A 19964-nucleotide genomic window follows, 5' to 3' on the forward strand; every position below is an offset into this window, starting at 1 on the left:
GTCCAAATTCAAACAAAAAAGCAAGAAAAAAGCCACCAGAGCAAGAATCAACATAACATTGCCTCTCCTTTCAAAAAAAGTTGTTTCCTTTCTTGTAAAATTTGGCTTCTTGGAGGCTGCATCTGCCAGGGGTTGCTTTTCATGCTTGTACTCTTTCTTCTAGAGAGCCCTAGTGCAGCCATCTAAGAGTCAATATCAGAGTTACAGACACTGGTAGATTAAATAAAAAGCCAAAAAAGAAAATCTACTCTCCCTTTTTCCTCCTGGCTAGCCCCACCCTGAGGACCCTTGTGTTGGAATCAGTGTATAAACTCAAAAGGAAATGCATCAAAATTTCAAATCCATTGATGGCAAATGTCTAATGCTTTAACGAATGAAAGAATATGTTTATCTCAACATTGATCACACTGAACAAAATTGAATTCCAAATTCGTTAGAAAGATGCCAAATTTGAAATTTTAAACAAGTCACTTTTCAAGAAATCGGCCCTTTGAACGGTAGATGGCAGTAGCGTTGGAAATTGATGACGCGTAAACATGATTCTCCACCGATTAGTTGGCGGTGGTACTTTTTAAAACTTAACCTAACCTAGAGCTTAACATAATCAAACCTAACCTTACCTAACTTAACCTAACACGATATTAATAACCCGGAGAGTCTTTCTCTAAACTTTTTTAACATTTGGCCACAAATTTAAAATTGAGCACCGCCAACTAATAGGTGGAGAATAATGTTTATCGAACGGCAAGATTTCAATCGTTAGAGTAGGAGGTCGACAGCTTCGAAAAATCATCATTTTCCAAGGGTGACTAACTTTGCTTTTGGCCAATTCTTTAGTGAAGTCATGTTAGGTAAAACATTCTCTTTTGCATTAATCTTAGCCACTAATTTGTGTTTGATAAATGATCATTCAATGAAAAAAGCGACCATCTCTTGTAAAATCTAGCATAGGGGCAATTTGGAGTTTTTTTGCATTCGGGCCATCATTAAGTTTACAGTACACAAGGGATTTGCCGACATTAGATTGAGATTTATGTACTGGTCTGAAGGTTTTTTCCTTCTAGCCCACAGTATGATGCAAAAAGGATTCTAAGTGTGATTGATTCTGAAACGGCTATAAAAATGTCGTGTTGTAGTAACACTTTTGGACAAAATTATTGACTGGAACATGTGAAACTCTGACCTTGAAAATGACGATTTTCGATCAGATTGAATTTTCCGCCCTTTTACTTTGACAGGGGATTGCTCCGATTGGTCCTTCGACTTTTGCTCACCCGCACTTTCAACCAATGACAGACCTTGTTTACTTTTGCTTGCATTTTGTGACGTAAGGGCGCTGAATCACAATTATCATGATTTAGAATAAATACAGAGACCCCAGGGCATAAATTCCATTTAAAATATTTGTAATTGCTTGCTCGCAAGTCCAATCTCGACATTTCAAGTATTAAGTCATTATATCAACGAAACTGGTTCTCCTCCTCCTGCACTGTCTGAGTGAGCAAAACCCTGCTCAACTGTTCCAATACCACCGCCTGACAGACAGACAGACCGACAGACAGACAGTTGTCCCTGATCTCAGACCATGGCCGACTCCGTACTTAATCCCGTGGCTGCTCCCCGCACCCTATCCCCCCGCCCGGCTGGATCCACCCAGAGTGGCGGTTCGCTCCCCGATGAAGCCACGACAGCCAAGTATGCGGGCGCCATCCTGGTGAATGCCCGCCAACGCGGCAATCCCATCCTAAAGAGCCTGCGAGGCGTGCCGTGGGAGTTCAGCGATCAAGTGTCGCCGGACTTTGTCCTCGGGACGCGCGCTTGCGCCATGTTCCTGAGCGTGCGCTACCACACCCTCAATCCCAACTACATTCACGACCGGCTCAAGGCCTTGGGCGCGGGCTGGGCTCTGCGGGTGCTGCTGGTTCAGGTGGACGTGAAAGAGCCGCACAATGTGCTCAAGCAGCTCATGCGCATCAGCATCTTGGCTGAGCTCACCCTGATGTTGGCCTGGAGCGCCGAGGAAGCCGGACAGATCTTGGAGACCTACAAACAGTTCGAAAATAAACCCCCGGACTTGATCATGGAGAAGAATAACCCGGATACCTACTCTAAGATCGTCGAGGCGCTGACATCAGTCAAATCCGTGAATAAGAGTGATGCGGCCACGCTCTTAAACGCTTTCGGCACACTCGAGAATATGACGCGAGCGTCGATCGAGGATCTCAGTCTATGTCCCGGATTCGGTCCCCAGAAAGCCCAAAGACTCCATAAGGTTCTAAATGAGTCATTCCGTCGACTACCCACCACAACCCTGCCCATTGACCCGCCTCAAATCACGGCCGAGAATTAATGGAACATGGCCTCGAAACCTTCATTTTTGTCACCCACGGTAAAATCCTTGTGGGACATCTTCCGTGGGACGAATTCTGCGGGATCACTCCCACTGGAGTTCTCAAGTTATAGCGATCTCATCACGCCCGACCTTACATGGCCCCGGCGTGTAAATCAAGATCCTGACACATTCTACTCGCACCTGGCGCGAGACTTGCGCGTCATTATGCATTCTGTGCACGAAAAAGTGATGGCCACGGATGGACCTTCTCGAAATCTCCCATGGCTTTCGCATCCACAGCTCTTTAATGAGATCGTTCAGGACTTTAGGCAAGGTAGATACCGCTGTCATGCCACGCTCATGCTGATGTGTCCCATCTTGGAACGCTCCTTAGGGAACATCTTATTCAGTCGGGCCCCTGATGTCGCCATCCCGCCGCTTCTAAGGGATCTGGTGAGCTCCCGACGTCTTATCACTGTCATTGGCAGAAGTAATGCCATAGTACTTGATCTTTTCTTTGGATCGCCTCATTCGGTCAATCTAAGGAACATCATCTGGCATGGATTTGCCCAAGACAGTGATCTGCCAAGTGTTTTCGTTACCAATATTTATTTCCTGTGCGCGAGCATTCAAATTCGGATCAGTGACGGCGGAGCCATTGTTCCAAGACCATTCATAGTTTTAGCCCCCGATATTGAATTTCCGCAAGAAACCCCGGATGAATCAAGTGACGAATGTCCAGATTTGAGGAACGCAATCCGGAGCCACCACCATCTCTTGATAACCGCTGAATTGTTGATCAAAATGGAATTTCAATTACGCCGTATTTTCTGTGCCGTTAATAAGTGCCACCAAAGAACACTCACGGCTGAAAATTCCAGGGTCTACATCACGTTTAAGGAAATGTTTTCTTCCACAATCGATGATAGTGGAACGGAAAACAAATTATTATCCTTCCTGGGTGTTGACGTCCTGAATTTGCTCATGGATCTGCTGATTTTACCTAAAGGCCCCAGAATTCGCGATCGTTTAGGCCACGGCGAGCTTGATTTAAGTCAATCCGAGAACTTTGAAAAGTGGGCCAAAACCGTAACATTCGTCAAGATACGAATCGCAGAGAGCGAAACGGATAAGGTTGTAGAATGTCAATATCGTCCTCAATTCCATCCAATTTTCATCGTTATAAGATCAATCGAAACCTTGGTGCCGACAATCTGTGATTTGCAGTCCTCAATGGGAACGGCGTCCAAGGACTTTGCTCAAGTTCTCGATTTGGAGGTCGATCCCTTGCCCGATCTTTCTTCGTGGAGAGACACTATCTTGACTAGATGCCAGGGCATCCCTTTCAACCTATTGGACCGCCCCCCGCCTGAATGTTCAGTGATATCTATTGTCAATCGTTGGACTCGGGCTTTAAAGGATTTCACTGTGGTTCTCGCCAAGGACGTACATCAAAGAACAAGAAAACTACACTCCCAAGAGTCGAGTTTGCGTCACTTGTCTTCATCACGAAAGTTATTCTCCATGTTCCAAGTGGTGTCTGAAACTGTTTTGAAAAGTATCATTTCTCTAACCTTCGTTTTGAAGGACTTGCAATCCTTGGATCCCATGGCTCTGGGCCAAATTCAAAAAACCTTGAAGCAGACATGTATCATCACCGAAAAGACAGTAGCCCTTGTCGATAAGAGCAAATACGATGAACTGAAATACGCTTTGACGGCCTGGTTCAACTTATTAACGGATTTGCCTCATTCCCAATAAATCTGTGATACCTCCAATTGTTATTGGTCCATTCGTATTTATTTGTGTTATTAGTGTGGGTGTAAGAGTATTTCAAGACGCTCAATTCAGAATTCAAGTGCATACTGTACGTAAAACTCAACAATGACATACACTCGTGCAATCGGGACGGGTCGAGCTTTAAATTAGTTAAAGATAATTTGTCTTCCATATTTCTCTGATTTGTCGATCAGTTAGGTTGGAATCATCGTCTAATTGTCGCCAATCACCTCGTGCTTCAACTTTTCGGCCAAAGCCCGGCGAATCCGGAGAACCTCGGGATCGAGTCCAGCTCCCGTACTTGGTCTACCCCGCCCAAAGGCTGAGCGAGCAGCTCGAGCGGATTTGGGTCTGGATTTCAATTGGTCTTTTTCCGCTTCTGCCAATTGTCGCTCGCGTTCCTCCTTCTTCATGGCCAGAAGCTTATCCCTTTGGGCTCGGAGGAATTCGGTCCTCTTCTGCAGCTCCTCTTCGTCAATGGGAGCATCGGGGGCTTGTTCTTCCGGCAAGGACGACGTGTAGTCCGCACCCATAACTACAAAAAGGGTCAAAGGGGCGTGATCAAGACTATTGTCACTTTTGGGTTCAAATTCATAGGGTCATGCGAAATGGGCAGAGAGAAAGTTTAAAAACGGGGATCAAGAGAACATCTGTACAACACAAAGGAACGAAAGACAGAGGCGTAGAGTTCGAAACTAAGACAACTACGGGACCACGCACGACGACCACGCCGAGTTTAGTTGAGAACTTGCGTTCCAGTACTTCATTCACCTTCTTCCTTCATTAGACTGGATGAGCTTATTGGGTGCGAGATTGTATTAGCTTTCTTAAGCCTGTTAAGCTTAGAACTTCTAGTTGTATCTACGGAGGGATTGGACGCGGTTGCGATCGGGGTGTCTCCGTCGTCTTTGGTCTTGTGAACCAACTTGGTTTGTTTCGGGACCCGAGTCTCGCTCTGTCGTCTTAGCTTAAGCGAGGCATCTTCAGAGGGGCGGGCTAAAATGAATCTAACTGGGGCGTAGAGCCCGTGACCTTCAGGTTGTGTTTAATCAAGATGACTCACCCAAGGATGGATCACTGATGTCGATTTTGGTTTTGAAGTGCTCGGCCAACAATTGATGTTGATTGGTACGATGCGCTTCCAGACGTTTGATTTCGTCGCCGGAGTTAGCCACAGCCTCTTCCATTGCCCGCGTATCCTCGTCCATGGTGTCCTGATTAGCCTCATGATCGGCCATCGATTTCCTTCAAGAAAAAGTGACCCATTTTTTTATAAAAGCTTTCCTGAGATGATGCGAGGAAGACTATGTTCGTTCAAATCTCATACTTTGCCACTTCTGCCATGATTTTCCGTTCTCCGTCTTCGACATTGTCCTGATCGTCATCGGATTGTTCTGGCTCTGGCTCTTGTCCTGGTCTCAGGGATGATGGAAGAACGCCATACCTTTAGAATTGGAGAACGAAATTCATCAGTAGCAGGCAGAGTGAGAGAGAGGAATCCCTACGCCTTTTAATTCACCTTTGCTTCAAAAGCTCCAGGGCCTGAAGTTGAAGCTCAATATTCTTCTGAATCATCATGCTCTTGAAGATTTCAAAATCATCTGCCGCCCAAACCTGCTCAAAAAGCGTGTGATGAAATTGGGTCTTGATTTTGGTCGAGGCCACGCCACAGGCCTTTTCGAATTGTTCAGAGGATATGCCAATGTCCTCCATGTATGAACCAAGCATGAAATCCACCAAGTTCTTAAACTCATCGTGGATCTTTTTATATTCCTCCTCGTTTTCATCGGTATCCGGCTCAAAAACTACAACGAAGGCCACAACAATATTATGTCTGAGCACAATTTGGCTACTCCTACGCATAAACATACCATGACAAGAGTAAGAGTTTCAATGAATCAAATATTTTGTCATTATGAAACACACACCACATCTTGTGAAGTGTTAATATTGTAATTGACTTTCATTCCATTTTCATTTGATTTTTGTGATATGACTTTGACGGCAATATTCAAAGACATTGAAATATGAAGAAATGCCATTACTTAACCGTAGGTTGAAAAATCCGAAGTATTCAAAATTTAGTACTGTTCATGAAACCAACGAAGCATTCTCCGACCAACTTTAGAATATTGTTTTACCTGACCCTTAAAGATGACGTCACAAGTTGCTCTTGACTTTTCGTTCACTACATCTCAACCATTTATTTTCTTAAAGCGTTACTGAAATGAGTCTTTGGTAGATACATAAAAAAATGTTGAACTGCAGTCAAAAGAGCTCCTTATCTTAATAATAACTAGAAATTCATCAAGTAAGACCTTCGAATGGACTTATAGAGACAAGGGAAGTTCTCCAAGTGAATGCTATCGCTTTATAGAAAACGAACCAATTTGCACGAAAATTCGCCAAGATGTTCTCAAAACACTCTTCTTCAAACAGTAAAAACTTAGTAATCGCAATCCTTTGTTCCTCTCTTCGAAATCCAAAATGGCCAAAATGGCAGCCCGTCTCTTTTGAAGACTCCTTGATCCTACTGGTAACATTTTGCTCATACTGTATGATTGAGAAAAAATGTGATTTGGCTTCACCAATATTTCGATTGTATTGTATTGTGCAATTTCGTCTGAGTCGTCCAATAGCAGTGAAAAATCCTCATTGTTTTAACATAAGAAAGGAATGCAAGTTGCCTTTCTCCAAAATGAAAAGGAGTTCGCGGGCAGGATTTGAACTATGGCCCTTCGAGTAGAGAGTGTTGCCCCGCCCCTAAACACATTTAATCGAGCCCCCACAACCACTCGGCGTTGCAGATATATGTCATGGCTGATAAAAGCCGGCTAGTATTTAAACAACTTTGCATATTGTCTGCTTAGTAGCACGAGATGGAAAATAAAGGAACACGTAAAAACTTAAACTTAGCAGTGTATGTGCGGCTTGTAAGCCGTTAAAAGGAAAAGAGGAAGTCAACAGCCCCTGTTTAAAATTTCTCTTTAAACTTCAGATCTCTGACCGGATATCAGAAGTTGTTGTTGTTGTTTAAGATTACCTTCTCATCGCCTAAAAATATCTACACGTATCTTGAATTTGTTTCATCGTATTTCGCGAGCACAGCCAACTTTACTTGGTTTATTAAAAAAACCAGCTCAACGTCTCCTATAATGGTTATCCTGAGGAAGGGATTAGTAAATAAAGACCACACCCTTAATTATAAATGACCACTCTTAGGACAAGGATGTTTGTGTCGTATAAGAGAGATATAACTAACTTCTTTTGGATTTGTGCTTTCAGAATAATGGAAACAATGTTTGAAATCCAATCCCAACCAAATGAAGCATCCTAACATTGAGACAAATTAATATGGCTCGGAAATGGATTCATACTTACTGAGTGACTTGTGCTCAATGAAGGTCAGGATGGGCACATTCCAAACGGGTCCTCTGAGAAATCCAACCAAGGAGTCGAACACCCAAGCATCCTCGTCCTCTGATTTCGAGGTCCGTCGACTCATGTTTCGGAAATGTACGAAAATGGCGTTGATTCTCGGCAAGAGCTGGTCGCTTCGAGAACTCTCTCTCAATGACTGACGAGATACCAAAGGTTCTAAAGAGGGATGAGGAGGCGAACAAATTCCACTTAAATATTTCAGCAGGTTTGCCCGGCGGGTTGGTTTCTCTCCGAGTGGTCCTACTGTACTGTATGTTCGTAAGTATGAGCTTCTCGGCGATTTGGATCAAAGGTGTGTGTGGCACGTGGCAGTTGCAATTGAGGCTTGAAAGGCCCCTTGGTTCCAAAGATCCCAAGGTGGACGAATATTACTCGATGAAAGGTGAAACTCCTTTCTAAAAAGTGAGCGCTCTTTCATATTGTTAACATGAAACAATACCTGGCTCGACGAGCAAACTGGGAACCATTCAGCTCAATCCAAATGAAAGTCAGACAGGAACAAGGGATAAATGAAAAAGCGGGTGCGTTTTTTTTTATCGTCAGTGGAATTAATTCTCAAGACTTGATGAGCGGTTGTGGTCGCGCATGTAAGGTTGGTTGGGATGTTTCATTGGCTCTGCCATATAAAATGAAAGGCGGAGTAATACATGAATACCCTCTGGCTTGGATGTATTTAATCTAATTTGTCGTTCACACTTTGGAACCTAAAGGGGCTTTTGTGAGAGGCAACCACTACCTAATATTGAAGTCAAGGCTGCGGCAATTTCTAAAGCAACAAAAGTTTTCAAGCTTTCGTGTTCTTCAAATTTTACCACAAGATGCCCTAACACGGGCAAACAAAGGGTGAAAAAGAGTACATTTCTTTCATGTTGTTTCCATATACGTAGAAACAAAAGAAAAATAAAAGGTTTTTCCTAATCACGCTTTGGTGTCGTATAATTTGGCTGCAAAACATAATGAGTGCCTCACTCTTAAAGGGTGTTGTATGGTTATGGTTACTCAAAAAGATGCATTTGTTAGCTCATTGAAAATTGTACGTATAACAACAAGATTTAATGCGTTTTTGATGCATCACTCTTAAACATAGGTTGATATTAGTTTTCATCTACTTCTAACGAAGAAATTTTCTTTTGAAATATTACTTAACTATTGTATTACGTCATGACTTTTTGTGGTGATTTTTGGCATGCAATATGAACAAGAACCCAAAATATTAATTTAATCATCTCAGTACTTATTAAAACTGTGTGCCAGGCATTCAGAATCTTGTTTCTTCACATCTACTAGAGCAGGGACGGCTTATTCCAGGCCTGACCAAGCCTATGGAGCTCTGTTAAGGCTTAGAAGTCCAGCACTTTTGGCTCTAAGCTATTTTACAGACACAGAATTTGGTTTGACATTCTTGTAGCTTGCAAAATCAGAAGGAAAAACTCTGATTACTTTGCTTTATGAAATTCTAACTCAGACAAAAACAATTGCCTAACAGCATATCAAAGCCAACAATTTTCACAAACCCATTTAACGGAAATAGAAGCGCACTTGATTAATGAAACACTTCAGTACAAATCAGTATATAATATATTAAAATATTAATTTTTTTTATATAAATCTAAACTCATCTGCCCGACCACAAAAAAGTAGTAAAAAATTCTTCTTCTTTTTCTTGCTTGACCTAAATATAGCTTTCGCACTCTTCCAGCTCATTTCTGTTTGGCAGCTTTTGAAAACACTGAATATTCCATTGAAAGCGAAGTTTTGTGAACACAGGTTTTGATGCGCAAATTAAGGTCTTGGCTTGGACGTTAACCAGTTTGAAAATGCACTCGCCAGTTCAGTAAGTCAATGGGCATTGAGCAAGGTCAAAATACTAAAACAAAGCTGGAAGCTCTAAAATTGCAATTCAAACTACAGCACAAGACAAAAGATCAGATCGTCATGGATTCATGTCAAGATAACAATGGCATGTCTTCTATCCTCACCATATGCCAGCTTGTGAACTCTGTAAAGAATGCAAACAAAGCAAGCAAGCCTCTTAAACCTCTTACAACATCTTGTCTTGAAACCTTAACGGAGTAATAATCTTGGCTTCAAACCTTTTTATATCTTAAAATGTTGATGTTTTGCTTATTACGTTGGTTTTTTGGCAGAAAAGGACCAAAATATGTTTTTCCAGCCCAAACCAGCAATATTCTTTGTTGCCTTGAAATGGGCCAGAAAATTAAAAAAGTAATTTCAATTGATGAGACTATTTTCCCAAACCATAGTCATGTAACCACCTAACAAAAATACGTATTCAACTAAGGCTGATACTGGGTCATATTATCTTTTTCATTGGGCGGAGGTTTTTTCTTCGCCTACGTGCAGGCAAGCATTTCTGTAACCAAGGACGGCTCTACCCTGGACACGTAGTCACCCTAAAAATCAAGAGCTGCGAGACATGGAAAGGGCTAAATTTGAAACGACCGTGCTCTGGTCCGGTAAAAGTTATTCTCCACTGATTAGTTGGTGGAACTACTTTTTTAAACTTAACGTAACTTAATCAAACCTAACCAAACCTTACTTAACCTAAACCAACCTAACACGATATTAATGACCGTTAAAGTCTCTATCTAAACCTTTTAAAATTTTGTCACAAATGTAAAAACGTAGCTTTGCCAACTAATCTGAGAATAACGTTTATTGCTCTGGTCCTACAAAATCTGAAGTGAAATCCGTTTATAAATCATTGTGTGTGACTACTACTCAATGACACGCCCTCGGTTGACCTCATTACCATTTTACCAAACCATTTCAAGAAGTTGGCTAACCTGACCCGTCCCCTCACACTGGATTAGAGCCATTGAAGATATCAAATCCAATATCCTCTGATTGTCTGTTCTGCGTTTGAAAACATCATATCTCAAGATCCAGATAGGACTCAAAACTGAAGAGAAAGGCATGAATGACCCTTCATTGGTGACAAAGTGTCCCCAACAATGACCCAAGTAGCCTTCCTTTATGCAGCCCAGAGACTGCCCACCCTTATTTCCCAGGACTTGGCCATTCAAAGACCAAAGGCCTGTCATCAGGACTTGTGAATGCAAGCAACCCTAGGGAGCCTGATATGGATTCATTAAAACTAAGAAAGAGGCTGACCAGCCTGAACAAGTTGAGATTATTGACATATGATTGGGCACACAGCAAGTATTTGTGAGCGAGTGTCTCTCAGCTTGCAGTTGTGAATCTGTGTAATAGAATATCAATTGTGCATTTCCTTCAAAAGTGCTGTCCCTTGCTCTTCTACGTGATACTGATATGACTGACAAGCCAAGTTTTGTTTGCTCTCAGATCACTGACCAAGATGAATCATTTCAGTCATTTTAGGCCATTAGCCCCACATTGTCAACGGCATTCATGACACATGGAGAAAGCATTAAAGGTTTCTAAAAATGTTGTAAAAAGCCAGTGGGAATTTCAACTCCATCCCCAGACAGCCATCAGCAACCTGTTTCCAACTTGAGACCCCAAATAGTGGACCCATACTCCTTTTTTCTATTAACTAAAGTGAAGTGTTTGTAATTAGGCCTTGGGACCACATTCCATATTTTGAGGCTAAACTGTAAAGTTGTTGGCCTGCGTGGTGACCTGGCCTTTAACCACATGAATCATAATGTTCTTCAAAAAAGTAGAAGAAATAAAGAAAACCAAAAAATGATCAGTTTACCCTTGATACAAATTGAATTCATATGAATGATGGGTGTGAACTTTGTGCTGTTTGGTCTTTTGATTATGAAATGCATTTGAAAAAGCCCATTGAGTTACCGCTTTTTAAATGTATCATGTATATTTCTGTCAACACAACTTTGTGTTAATTCTTCAAGTTTACCATCCTTCAGAATCAATATGGTGCAAGAGCTTTGCAACAAAAACTTCTCATCGGACACTTTTATCTCATTGTTCAAAAGGACTCTTAGTTGTTAAGCCCGTTCAAACTATATATCAAGACACTTCATAAATGATATCTTTAATGGCTGAAAGCTTGTCTACCTGCCAAAAGCAGCTAGATTTTGGTTCAAGTAGTCACCATAAATAGAATGGTGGTAAAAAGGGAGGAATTAAACAATAGAATAGTGTAATACATTGACTATTTTTCATTTCTGGGTATTTTATACATTATACACCCAGTTTGATAACAACATATCACCAGACAAGGTGATGCAAATAACAGTTATAAATGTTGTAGCCACCTTACGCTGCATGAAATATGTTTTAGGTTCTGCACTTCACAGGGTGCTTTGTCCTTCCGCCTTTACCAAAAAACGGCCAATTGGGCCAATGGCCTTTTATTGAATTACAATGTATTTGTTTTGGTTTGGCTAATTCCTTAAAATTTTATGCATAATAAGTGTCCTGGGTCACATGTTGCCCAGAAAAGAAATTGCATTCAAGGAAAGACAAGAGCAATTTATTTAGCAATCTACCGTGCCTCATCCCGTTTTCATTGGACCGTGTGACGTTGCAAATAAGGGCTCTTATTGAGCTGAATACCAAGGTTTTTACAAAACTTACGCGTTTTTTGACCTACTGAGTGGCTAATGCACATTGCCCTTTCGTTGTGTCCTCTGGCCACTGTCCACTTCCATGTCTAGAGAACTCCTTGCTGTAACTCAGGCCACAAAAAATATCAATGCAATCACTAAAAAGATTTAGTTAGAATAAATATCCTATGTGTAGATGTAGAATAACATAATCTAATAATTCAGCAGGATTGGAGAACGATAGTTTTAGCAAGTAGGTGCCTCAAACAAAAAGAGGTAGATGGCAAAAGTAGACATCTAAGGGAAATATTGCAGTTCCTTCAAGCATGTCAAGGCAAAAAGAGGGGAATGTCCAATAGTCCTTTTCATTGAGCGGAGGATGTGCCCTCTACTTTGTCTAGGTGCGGACAAACAAACGTAGAAACAAGATCACTTTTTATAAACTAACTATTAGCAGCTTTAACACAATTCGTTCGAAAAAGATGATGGTGAGAAGTCGCTGGTATGCTGCAAGTATACAATATATACCTCTCTGTTTATCCCTCTTTGGATGTCAAAAGTGTTTGCAATTAAACCCTTATGGGAATGGAAAGGTCTCTGAGAAGGGTTGGTGGTGTATTTGTGATGTTAGAATAGATCAGCAATTTATTGTTCAGCAAAAAATACCTTGTTAAAGTCAGGCATCTTAGAGCGTATTCTTGTACTTCGCCGTTTGTTTGTCCGCAACGAAAGGATGGAAAGCTAGAGGAGACTATAATGAGACTATGAAAAGGACTATACACTCTCAAGGTGCAATGCTTTATCAAGATGATGATAGTGGACAAATCATTGTTTCAGCATTATGACACAATGAACATATCAAGTCTTCTAGGAAACATTTCAAATCCTGAAAGTCAAGTAATCTAACATTGGCGTTTATTAATGGTTATCAGTTACGTTTTTAGAAAGTCTTGTGCATGATATAAATCTGAGACTTGAATCTTTGTTTAAATTCTGTTAATTCATTACAATCTGTTAATCCGATCTAATAGCTCATAGTTGTTGTTGGATTAGATATCTGAATTTAAAGCCAAATAAGATGCATGAGTAATTATACATTGAATATGTTTTTGAAAATTTTAGTTCTTATAATGTTTGTAGGAGTGCAAGTTTTTAATATGGGCTAGAATTCCATAAGGCAATATAATCAAAGTTGCTCCCCATCATTTTCTGAGGTAGAAAAATGCCAAGATGTGTTTGGGAATTTCCGTCAAAACTTTAAAAGGTATTTTACCACTGTGTGCAGTTGTAAAGAAGTCTGCAAAAACACCTTGCAATATTTGTACATGCAAAGCTTATGAATACTTACGAAAACGTACAGTATCAAGTGCTTTTCATATATACCTCAAAGGGGGTACAAAAGTAATTGATGCTGTACGTTTTCAAAATCATTCATGAGCTTTGTCCCACCGAGGGTTTTAGGGCCAATTGTAGTGACTGTGGAGGCTTAGCGTCCTCCCATATCAAGCAACACATATATGAAAAGGAATATTACAGTATAATATCTTCAAGTACTGTTAATTGAACCTGCTATCCCTAAGAAGCAGATTCTTGCCATGTCTATGCTGGCTCCTGATAAGTAGACCTTGAAAAAAAAACAATTGCCATTTTGGCTGAAGTTTTTCGTTAATTGGAAAAAAAAGAAAAAGTTGGAAACTGCGAAAAAAAGTGAAACAAAAAAACAGTAAGCGAGAAAAAGTGGAGACAAAATGAAAAAAAAGTTGGGAATGAACGAAAAAAAGGGAATGAATTGCAAAAACATTGCTGCCATGGCAAAAAGGTCATTGTTAGTCCTGTTTATTGCCATTTTCTGTTGCCAAATTCTAGGAAAACAATTGCATATACTGGTTGATCTATTGAGCTTCTTTATTTTATTGACAAGAAATTAAATCTTCTTTTTTACACTACTTGACATTAGGACACTTTTTAAGTGATTTTGATATTATGGAGCAGCATACAATTGATTCTTTTTGAGAGTCTAGTGCTATTGCTAGCACTCTAGTACTTTTGCTCTCTTAAATATTAGATTTGTGAATAAAGTCCTTGTTCTCAGATGTCATCTTTCTCCTTGATACATATCATGACCGGAAGAAAAGAAAAAAGAGGTCAAAAAATGAAAATGGACAATAAATTTTTTTTGAGCCCCAAAATCCCAAAATATGCGAAAAATATGTTTTATGAAAAAACAATTTTGGTCTGACTCTATTCATAAATAACTTTAAAAACATCACTTTCTTTAGACTCAAGTCTCGCTTTTTTGGGCAATTTAATGGAAGAAGATGACCACAAAAGGCACTGGTATGCTACAAGAATGCAATATATAGATAGCTTTTACTCTTTATTCTTTTAGGATTTTAAGGGTCTCTCAGAAGAGTTAGTGGTGTGTTTATGGGGTTGCAGTGTATCAACAATAAGTTGTTCAACACAAAAACCTTGTTCAAATTAGGCATCATAGAGCGTATTACGTTGGTTTGTCCGCAAAGAGAGAAGGCAGAGGAGAATGAAAAGGACTATTGGAATGCTTGTATCGTATTGTAAGCAATACGTCTAAATTGAGCGTACTCCTGAAGCGTTGAAAGGTCGGACCTCTGACGCTTTTTCGCGTTTTCTGTCAGTGCTGCCATTTGGGATTCAGGCGCAACACAACATACAAACGCCTGGGACCCCTTTCCGAAATTTAAGCTATGCTATCATCGCAGTTCACTCAATGCCTCAATCTTATGCTCAAGTTATTGCAACTGACACGAAAATCATCGCCAATCCACTCTCCAATTTCGACTTCAAATCCGCAATAAAGTAATATGACGGAGTAGTTTAAACTGTTATTAGGAACACTCTCATTGTTTTGATCAGACTAGCGCTCATAGCTCGCTAGGCCGAATAACATGGCTCAACCAACAACTGTTGTCAACTGTCGTTCTGCGTGGATCCTCCAGTTGGCCGAGAAGAGGCGCGGGAATCCATCCAGCGTGTTCCCCGGTCTTGCCCCTCAACAGAATCAAACCAAGTTGGTCATGGCCCCACCCTCTCCGGCTAAAAGGGATCTAGCCGTCCCTTCCGACGCCACCGTCCCTCCCCCCTCGACAGCCGCTCCTCCCAACCACATCTTTCATCCTCTACCCCAAGTTCAGCCTCGATCCGGGGTCTGGCGTGGTCGTTCACGCTACGTGGATTTTAAAGTTCGCAAACTGGACGCTGCGAAATTGCCGTCCTCGTCGTCCTCGTCGTCGTCGTCGTGTCGCTCGCCACTCAATGTCACGTGGGACCGCTCTCAGCCGTGCCAGGAACAACTGTCTTTCCCTCACCATCATCTGCCAGGCCCGCATCACCGGGAAGTGGGCCTTTTGATGGGTGCTCTAGCTGATCTCAAGGCCAATGTGGTGGTCACTCTCGGACAGGATCGACTCAGTGAAGCGCAAGCCCAAAAACACATCCGACTCTATCAAGATTATCAAGCTCAGAAGGCCACCGTCATGAAGGACAAGACACTTATTCGGACCACGGATAAGCGAGGGAACCGACACGGACGCAAGCGACGGAAATAAGGAAACGCACAATTGAAATAAAAACGGGTTATTTCATTCGCAAAGTTCTGGAGACCCTCTCAACGAATTGGACGCCACTGGTTTATTGTCAGATCTATGAGAATGTAATAAGCACTAAAGATTTCGTCTTTGCAAGCGAAACTTCCGAGGCCTAATTTGGGCTACCTCTTCCACCTCGTCTTCGGTTTCAACTTGAACCGGTCGACTGAGAGGCGGGTTGGCATAAAAGGTTTCCTCGATATCATGGGACATTTTGCGTTTCTTAGTCGAAAGCGAGGAGGGAAGTAAAGAGGAGTCGCTGTCATTGTTAGCTTGAAGCAATAAGTTTGTCTGGTCAAATGTGTTGAAGGGGTCACTTCCGTTTCGATGAGTCGCGGGGCGATCTTCTGTTAAAGTGACCACTCGGGGTAAATCACTCTGCTCAACCATCACTTTGAGTGAGTCATAATTAGAGCCTTGAGCGGTTCTGAATGAATTCCAACGTGTATCCTTAGCTCGTCGGGACGATCTCCGAGCACTCTCTTCGGAGGTCGAGGGCGATCTTTTCGACTTATCACGCGATTTCCTACGGTCATTTCGTTTTCGGAAACGATCCTCGGATTCATCTGAGCAAGACTCTCTACGTCGGAGCTTCTTCCGCTTCTCAGATTTGCGCTTTTTCTTCCGCCCAGGTCGTTGAGAGCGGCTGCGCTTTTTGCTCTTTTTCGACGACTTTTTGGACCGTGACAAGCTTTCTGAATCGGATTCTGACTCAATCGATGAACTTCCTAGGGTTATAGCTATGGCATCTTTTTCATCAGTTGTAATTTTGTCTGCGTTCTCCGAATCTTGTCCATCCTCTTCTAATTCTCCCTCCGACAGGAAAAGTTCATTGGCGTGCGAGGGACTGAATGAGTTTTCTTCGCCATTGGTTTCAGCAGTCACAACTTCCAAGGGATCGGGATCGAGTGCTGCTGTCTCTTTTGTGTCTTCGGCCTCATGATTAGTTTCTTCTGGAACGATAACAACAGGCAATGGTCCTGCTTTTTCTTGCATATATTCGGTCACAATTCTAGGGGAGCCTTCTTCTTTGGTGTCATTTTCTTCTTCGTCGCTTGTCGCACCCAGATTTTCAAGAAGTGACCTTGTGTAGATACGAGGAGAGTTTTCGTTGCTTCTTGCTCTACCATTCTTGAAGTTAGAGAGAGGCTGGTCATCATCGGTATCGGCATTTTCATCGTCATCGGTGTTGTCATCGGCATTGTCCTTCGCATCCTCGCTCTCTGCCTCGTCTTTATCATCGCGTTCATCGTATACGGGCCGATTCCCCATTTTAGCGGATCGAGCCGAGAATCTCGTAGGAGGAGGACTTGGTTGTGGAGAGACCGTGGTCCTCTCCTCTGACTTGCTGACATTGCATTTCTTCCCTTGCTTGCTAGAGCGCTGTTTTCGAGCAAATTTCAAATTCGGAAACTTGGCAACATTCGGATTTGCCTTTAGAGCTAGTTCTTGAATAAGGCTGGCAAGGAATTCTCGTTTGTGTCGGACCTCTGACTCGGCGAACCAAGATCTTAAGTCCCTCATCTTGGCCCAATAAAACTGACCCGGATTTTTGAACAAAAGTTCCACATAGTGAAGGAGATACACGCCACAATCACAGGAATTCGTTTGTTGTGGAACATCTGGCTCGATCTCCACCATTTTCTCTCGCCCAAAAGAGATACGGTTTTGGTGTTTCTCCAGATACTCAAATCCCAAGTATGATCGGAGTTTGGAGATATCAGAGGCATGGTTGCCACCCAATGAATCGAGCACGAGGAAATACGGATTACCTTGAATAATTTGCGCTTCCTTGGGTAACTTGATGTACCCTGGGTTGCTAATAATGATTAGGTACCAATGGTTCCTAGGGAAGAATAGAAAGATGACATGATGTTAATAAAGAGTGATCATTTTGCATTCACAAAAAGATTATAGATTAATCGTTACTTAGCGATGTGAATTTCTTGCCACTTGCTACATATATTTTCATTTAAAGGACAAATAATCTTCCGTTCCGTTACCTTTACGTGCTTCAAACCTTAAAAAAAAAACCAAGACTTAAAAATTACTCTGATTCGGTGCGCTCACTTAAAGGCCAAATGCCATGTGGTTCAGTGTTTTCACAAACATCAATTTTCAGTTAATGAAGATGAATTTCTGTTTTCAGGTTTGCCAGTACGCCATGTCATTTGTCATGTTAGCATACAAGGGTGGCACAAAGTTCGTGGGCACACATAATTCATAATATTTCTGTAATGGGTTATCATAAGAAAAATATTCTTCAACAACAAATGTAGAAAATTTTAATGGGAAGGAAACTTTTTGTTTTTTTTTCGATTTGACCACCTTTTGCATGTTCAATTTCCTGGAGGCGCTTGGAAACAGCATCTACAATGGCACGGATTGTTTCCATGGGGATGTACTCCTACACTGACTTCACAACAGGCGTCCGTTTTTACCTTGGTTGACCTTTCCTTGTTCAATCATTGGATGCACCAATCTAATGATGATGTCTGATTGCATTTGTAATAATATTTTTGGACTTCATGCCCACCTTGACTTCATGGTTGGATTTGCCCTGGTTGTGAAATCGAACTTTTTGCCACCCCTGTATGATACCGTAATATTTGGCCAATTCCTTTACTTCCGATCAAAGTAACCAAGTTAAGTTTTCAGAAAAAAAAGACTAGAAAGTAAAGACATTAGCTTTAAGATCAAGGTTTTACTTACTCTTCACAAACAGGAATGATCACCAAACGTTTGGTGAAGAGATCCACTTTTTTCGTCCATTTCTTTACTTGCTCATGGCGTCGAGCCGATTGGGAGAGAATAGAGTTCGGTTCTTTGCGTAGACGCCTAGATAAGGAACAAATATTAAAGATTAATCTCAATCACAAAAGATATTTAAAAAAAAAGTTTTGTCTCACTGGTTAAGCTTTGAAAAGAAATGAGATGAGAATATGTGGATTTGCTTCTTTTCCGCCTGAGAGAGTTTCTCCTCGTACAAGTATGTGAGATAAAAGTTAATGATTGAATCATTTATGTATTCCCCTTCGCTCAACGTCTGGTAATCGTATAAGGTAACGCTTTCATTTTTGTACAAAAGACATCTGAAAAATTTAAAACAGTATAAGCATGTAAATATGGTCCATTTCGTAGAGTAGTTTTTCTATTTACTCTTGTCCCAAATTTCCCTCATCAAAGTCACGGTAATCTGGGATTTCGCCTTCTTCTTCGTCATCGTCATCGAGAGTGATAATACAATCAGGAGAATCAGGTTTTGAGTCCTCTACCTATAAGAGAGCGTTTATCTTAAAAGAGTTACGCATTCACGAAACAATGGAACATTTCACATGCCTTTGGTTCACCAAAACAATCAATTGTCATGAAAATATTCATCACAGATCTTTACATATTTCACATATATTTGTGCCGAATTGGTTTTTGTTTTCGAGCTCCGAAGTAAAGATAAATTTCAAATATATATCAAAGTATCAAACCTACTTTTTGTTTGGGCTCGGACTCGTGATCATACAAGTGTTTTAAACAGAAAATTCACAAACAAGTGACGCTAGGTAAGGTTTGTCCGACGAGCTTGTTCGACCAACCAACTATTTTAGAAAGAAGAATAAAAAATTGCTTATAATGATTAACAAAAAGGATATGATTCAACCTTTATACTTAAGGAGCTGTAGAGCAGCTAAGCCATCTAGGAGTAACTAGCTTATCAATACAGGGTGGATTTTATAAGGTGTTACAGAATTTGGTTTGGCAAAAGTGACAATATGGTTGAACCATTGACTTTCAAAATTGGTGCCCCAATTGCCGACGGTATTGGCTTTGCATTGAAACCATTGCAACATTTTTTGAACAACAGCTTTCGACGTATGGAAGCAAAGGTCAGCAAGTCATTTCTAGGGACAGTACAGAGCGTGCCAGCGGTGAGGCTGACAGTGGGTGTTTTCTGCGTATATTTTTTGTCAAGAGCGACCAATTTGACTAATCTTTTTTACACTGAAAGGGAGTTTATCAAAGAGCCTAAATCCAGAATCTGGTGTATCTAGAGCAACTTTCATAGCGGCAATGGATGCTTTTGCTTGTAACACTTTATCCCGTTCACCCTGTACATTGAGGAGGACCTCGGGTCCACTGTTCACTCCAAACTTTCTCATAGAGTCTTTTAAGTGACACGCTAACTCATATCCACATCTAGAGATGGAAAACCAAGCTAATGCAGGCCTTACATTGCCCATCTACAATGTTGGTTTAATGCCTGGCTTTGCTTTCCGG

At 41.3% G+C, this 19964-nt stretch overlaps 4 protein-coding genes across 6 annotated transcripts in view; 2 read left to right on the forward strand and 2 right to left on the reverse strand.

Annotated features, from left to right (window-relative positions):
* The first annotated feature begins 1331 nt into the window (after positions 1-1331).
* Positions 1332-2350, forward strand: LOC131883544 (DNA excision repair protein ERCC-1-like). The gene has a single exon (XM_059231034.1). It carries the CDS (start codon positions 1586-1588, stop codon positions 2348-2350), a length of 765 nt encoding a protein of 254 aa, XP_059087017.1. The 5' UTR covers positions 1332-1585.
* Positions 2351-2356: 6 nt separating this feature from the next.
* LOC131883542 (endoplasmic reticulum membrane-associated RNA degradation protein-like) lies at positions 2357-4116 on the forward strand. Its single transcript, XM_059231030.1, has one exon. The coding sequence runs from the start codon at positions 2357-2359 to the stop codon at positions 4091-4093; it is 1737 nt and encodes a 578-aa protein (XP_059087013.1). The 3' UTR covers positions 4094-4116.
* Positions 4117-4293: 177 nt separating this feature from the next.
* LOC131883543 (cilia- and flagella-associated protein 36-like) lies at positions 4294-7813 on the reverse strand. 2 transcript variants are annotated; one of them, XM_059231032.1, is made up of 6 exons: positions 7493-7813; positions 5631-5916; positions 5439-5555; positions 5175-5356; positions 4883-5107; positions 4294-4646 (listed from the first exon to the last, which is right to left on the reverse strand). In XM_059231032.1, the coding sequence occupies exons 1-6, from the start codon at positions 7614-7616 to the stop codon at positions 4324-4326; spliced, it is 1257 nt and encodes a 418-aa protein (XP_059087015.1). In that variant the 5' UTR covers positions 7617-7813; the 3' UTR covers positions 4294-4323. The 2 variants fall into 2 exon arrangements, with proteins under 2 accessions (XP_059087015.1, XP_059087016.1); XM_059231033.1 differs by lacking the exon at positions 4883-5107 and having other exon boundaries at positions 7493-7810.
* Positions 7814-15665: 7852 nt separating this feature from the next.
* The window catches only part of LOC131882947 (uncharacterized), an 8168-nt gene continuing 3869 nt past the window's right edge, over positions 15666-19964 (reverse strand). For both annotated transcript variants that reach the window (XM_059230242.1, XM_059230243.1), the window contains 4 exons: positions 18852-18967; positions 18602-18784; positions 18405-18530; positions 15666-17538 (listed from right to left, as the gene is read on the reverse strand). In XM_059230242.1, coding sequence (XP_059086225.1) covers positions 15768-17538; positions 18405-18530; positions 18602-18784; positions 18852-18967 — 2196 coding nt within the window. In that variant the 3' untranslated portion in view covers positions 15666-15767. The remainder of the gene's footprint in view (positions 17539-18404; positions 18531-18601; positions 18785-18851; positions 18968-19964) is intronic.

Source organism: Tigriopus californicus, chromosome 7 (genome assembly GCF_007210705.1).
Source record: "Tigriopus californicus strain San Diego chromosome 7, Tcal_SD_v2.1, whole genome shotgun sequence".
Lineage (NCBI taxonomy): Eukaryota > Metazoa > Arthropoda > Copepoda > Harpacticoida > Harpacticidae > Tigriopus > Tigriopus californicus.

Excerpts from the sequence above, each read along its gene's own strand:
- LOC131883544 (XM_059231034.1), top strand. The coding sequence starts at position 1,586 with ATGGCCGACTCCGTACTTAATCCCGTGGCTGCTCCCCGCACCCTATCC.
- LOC131883543 (XM_059231032.1), bottom strand. The coding sequence starts at position 7,616 with ATGAGTCGACGGACCTCGAAATCAGAGGACGAGGATGCTTGGGTGTTC. Across the intron at positions 5,917-7,492 it reads CATTGAGCACAAGTCACTCA|TTTTTGAGCCGGATACCGAT; the intron begins GTAAGTATGAAT and ends CCTTCGTTGTAG. Across the intron at positions 4,647-4,882 it reads CAGTCTAATGAAGGAAGAAG|TTATGGGTGCGGACTACACG; the intron begins GTGAATGAAGTA and ends CCCTTTTTGTAG.
- LOC131883542 (XM_059231030.1), top strand. The coding sequence starts at position 2,357 with ATGGCCTCGAAACCTTCATTTTTGTCACCCACGGTAAAATCCTTGTGG.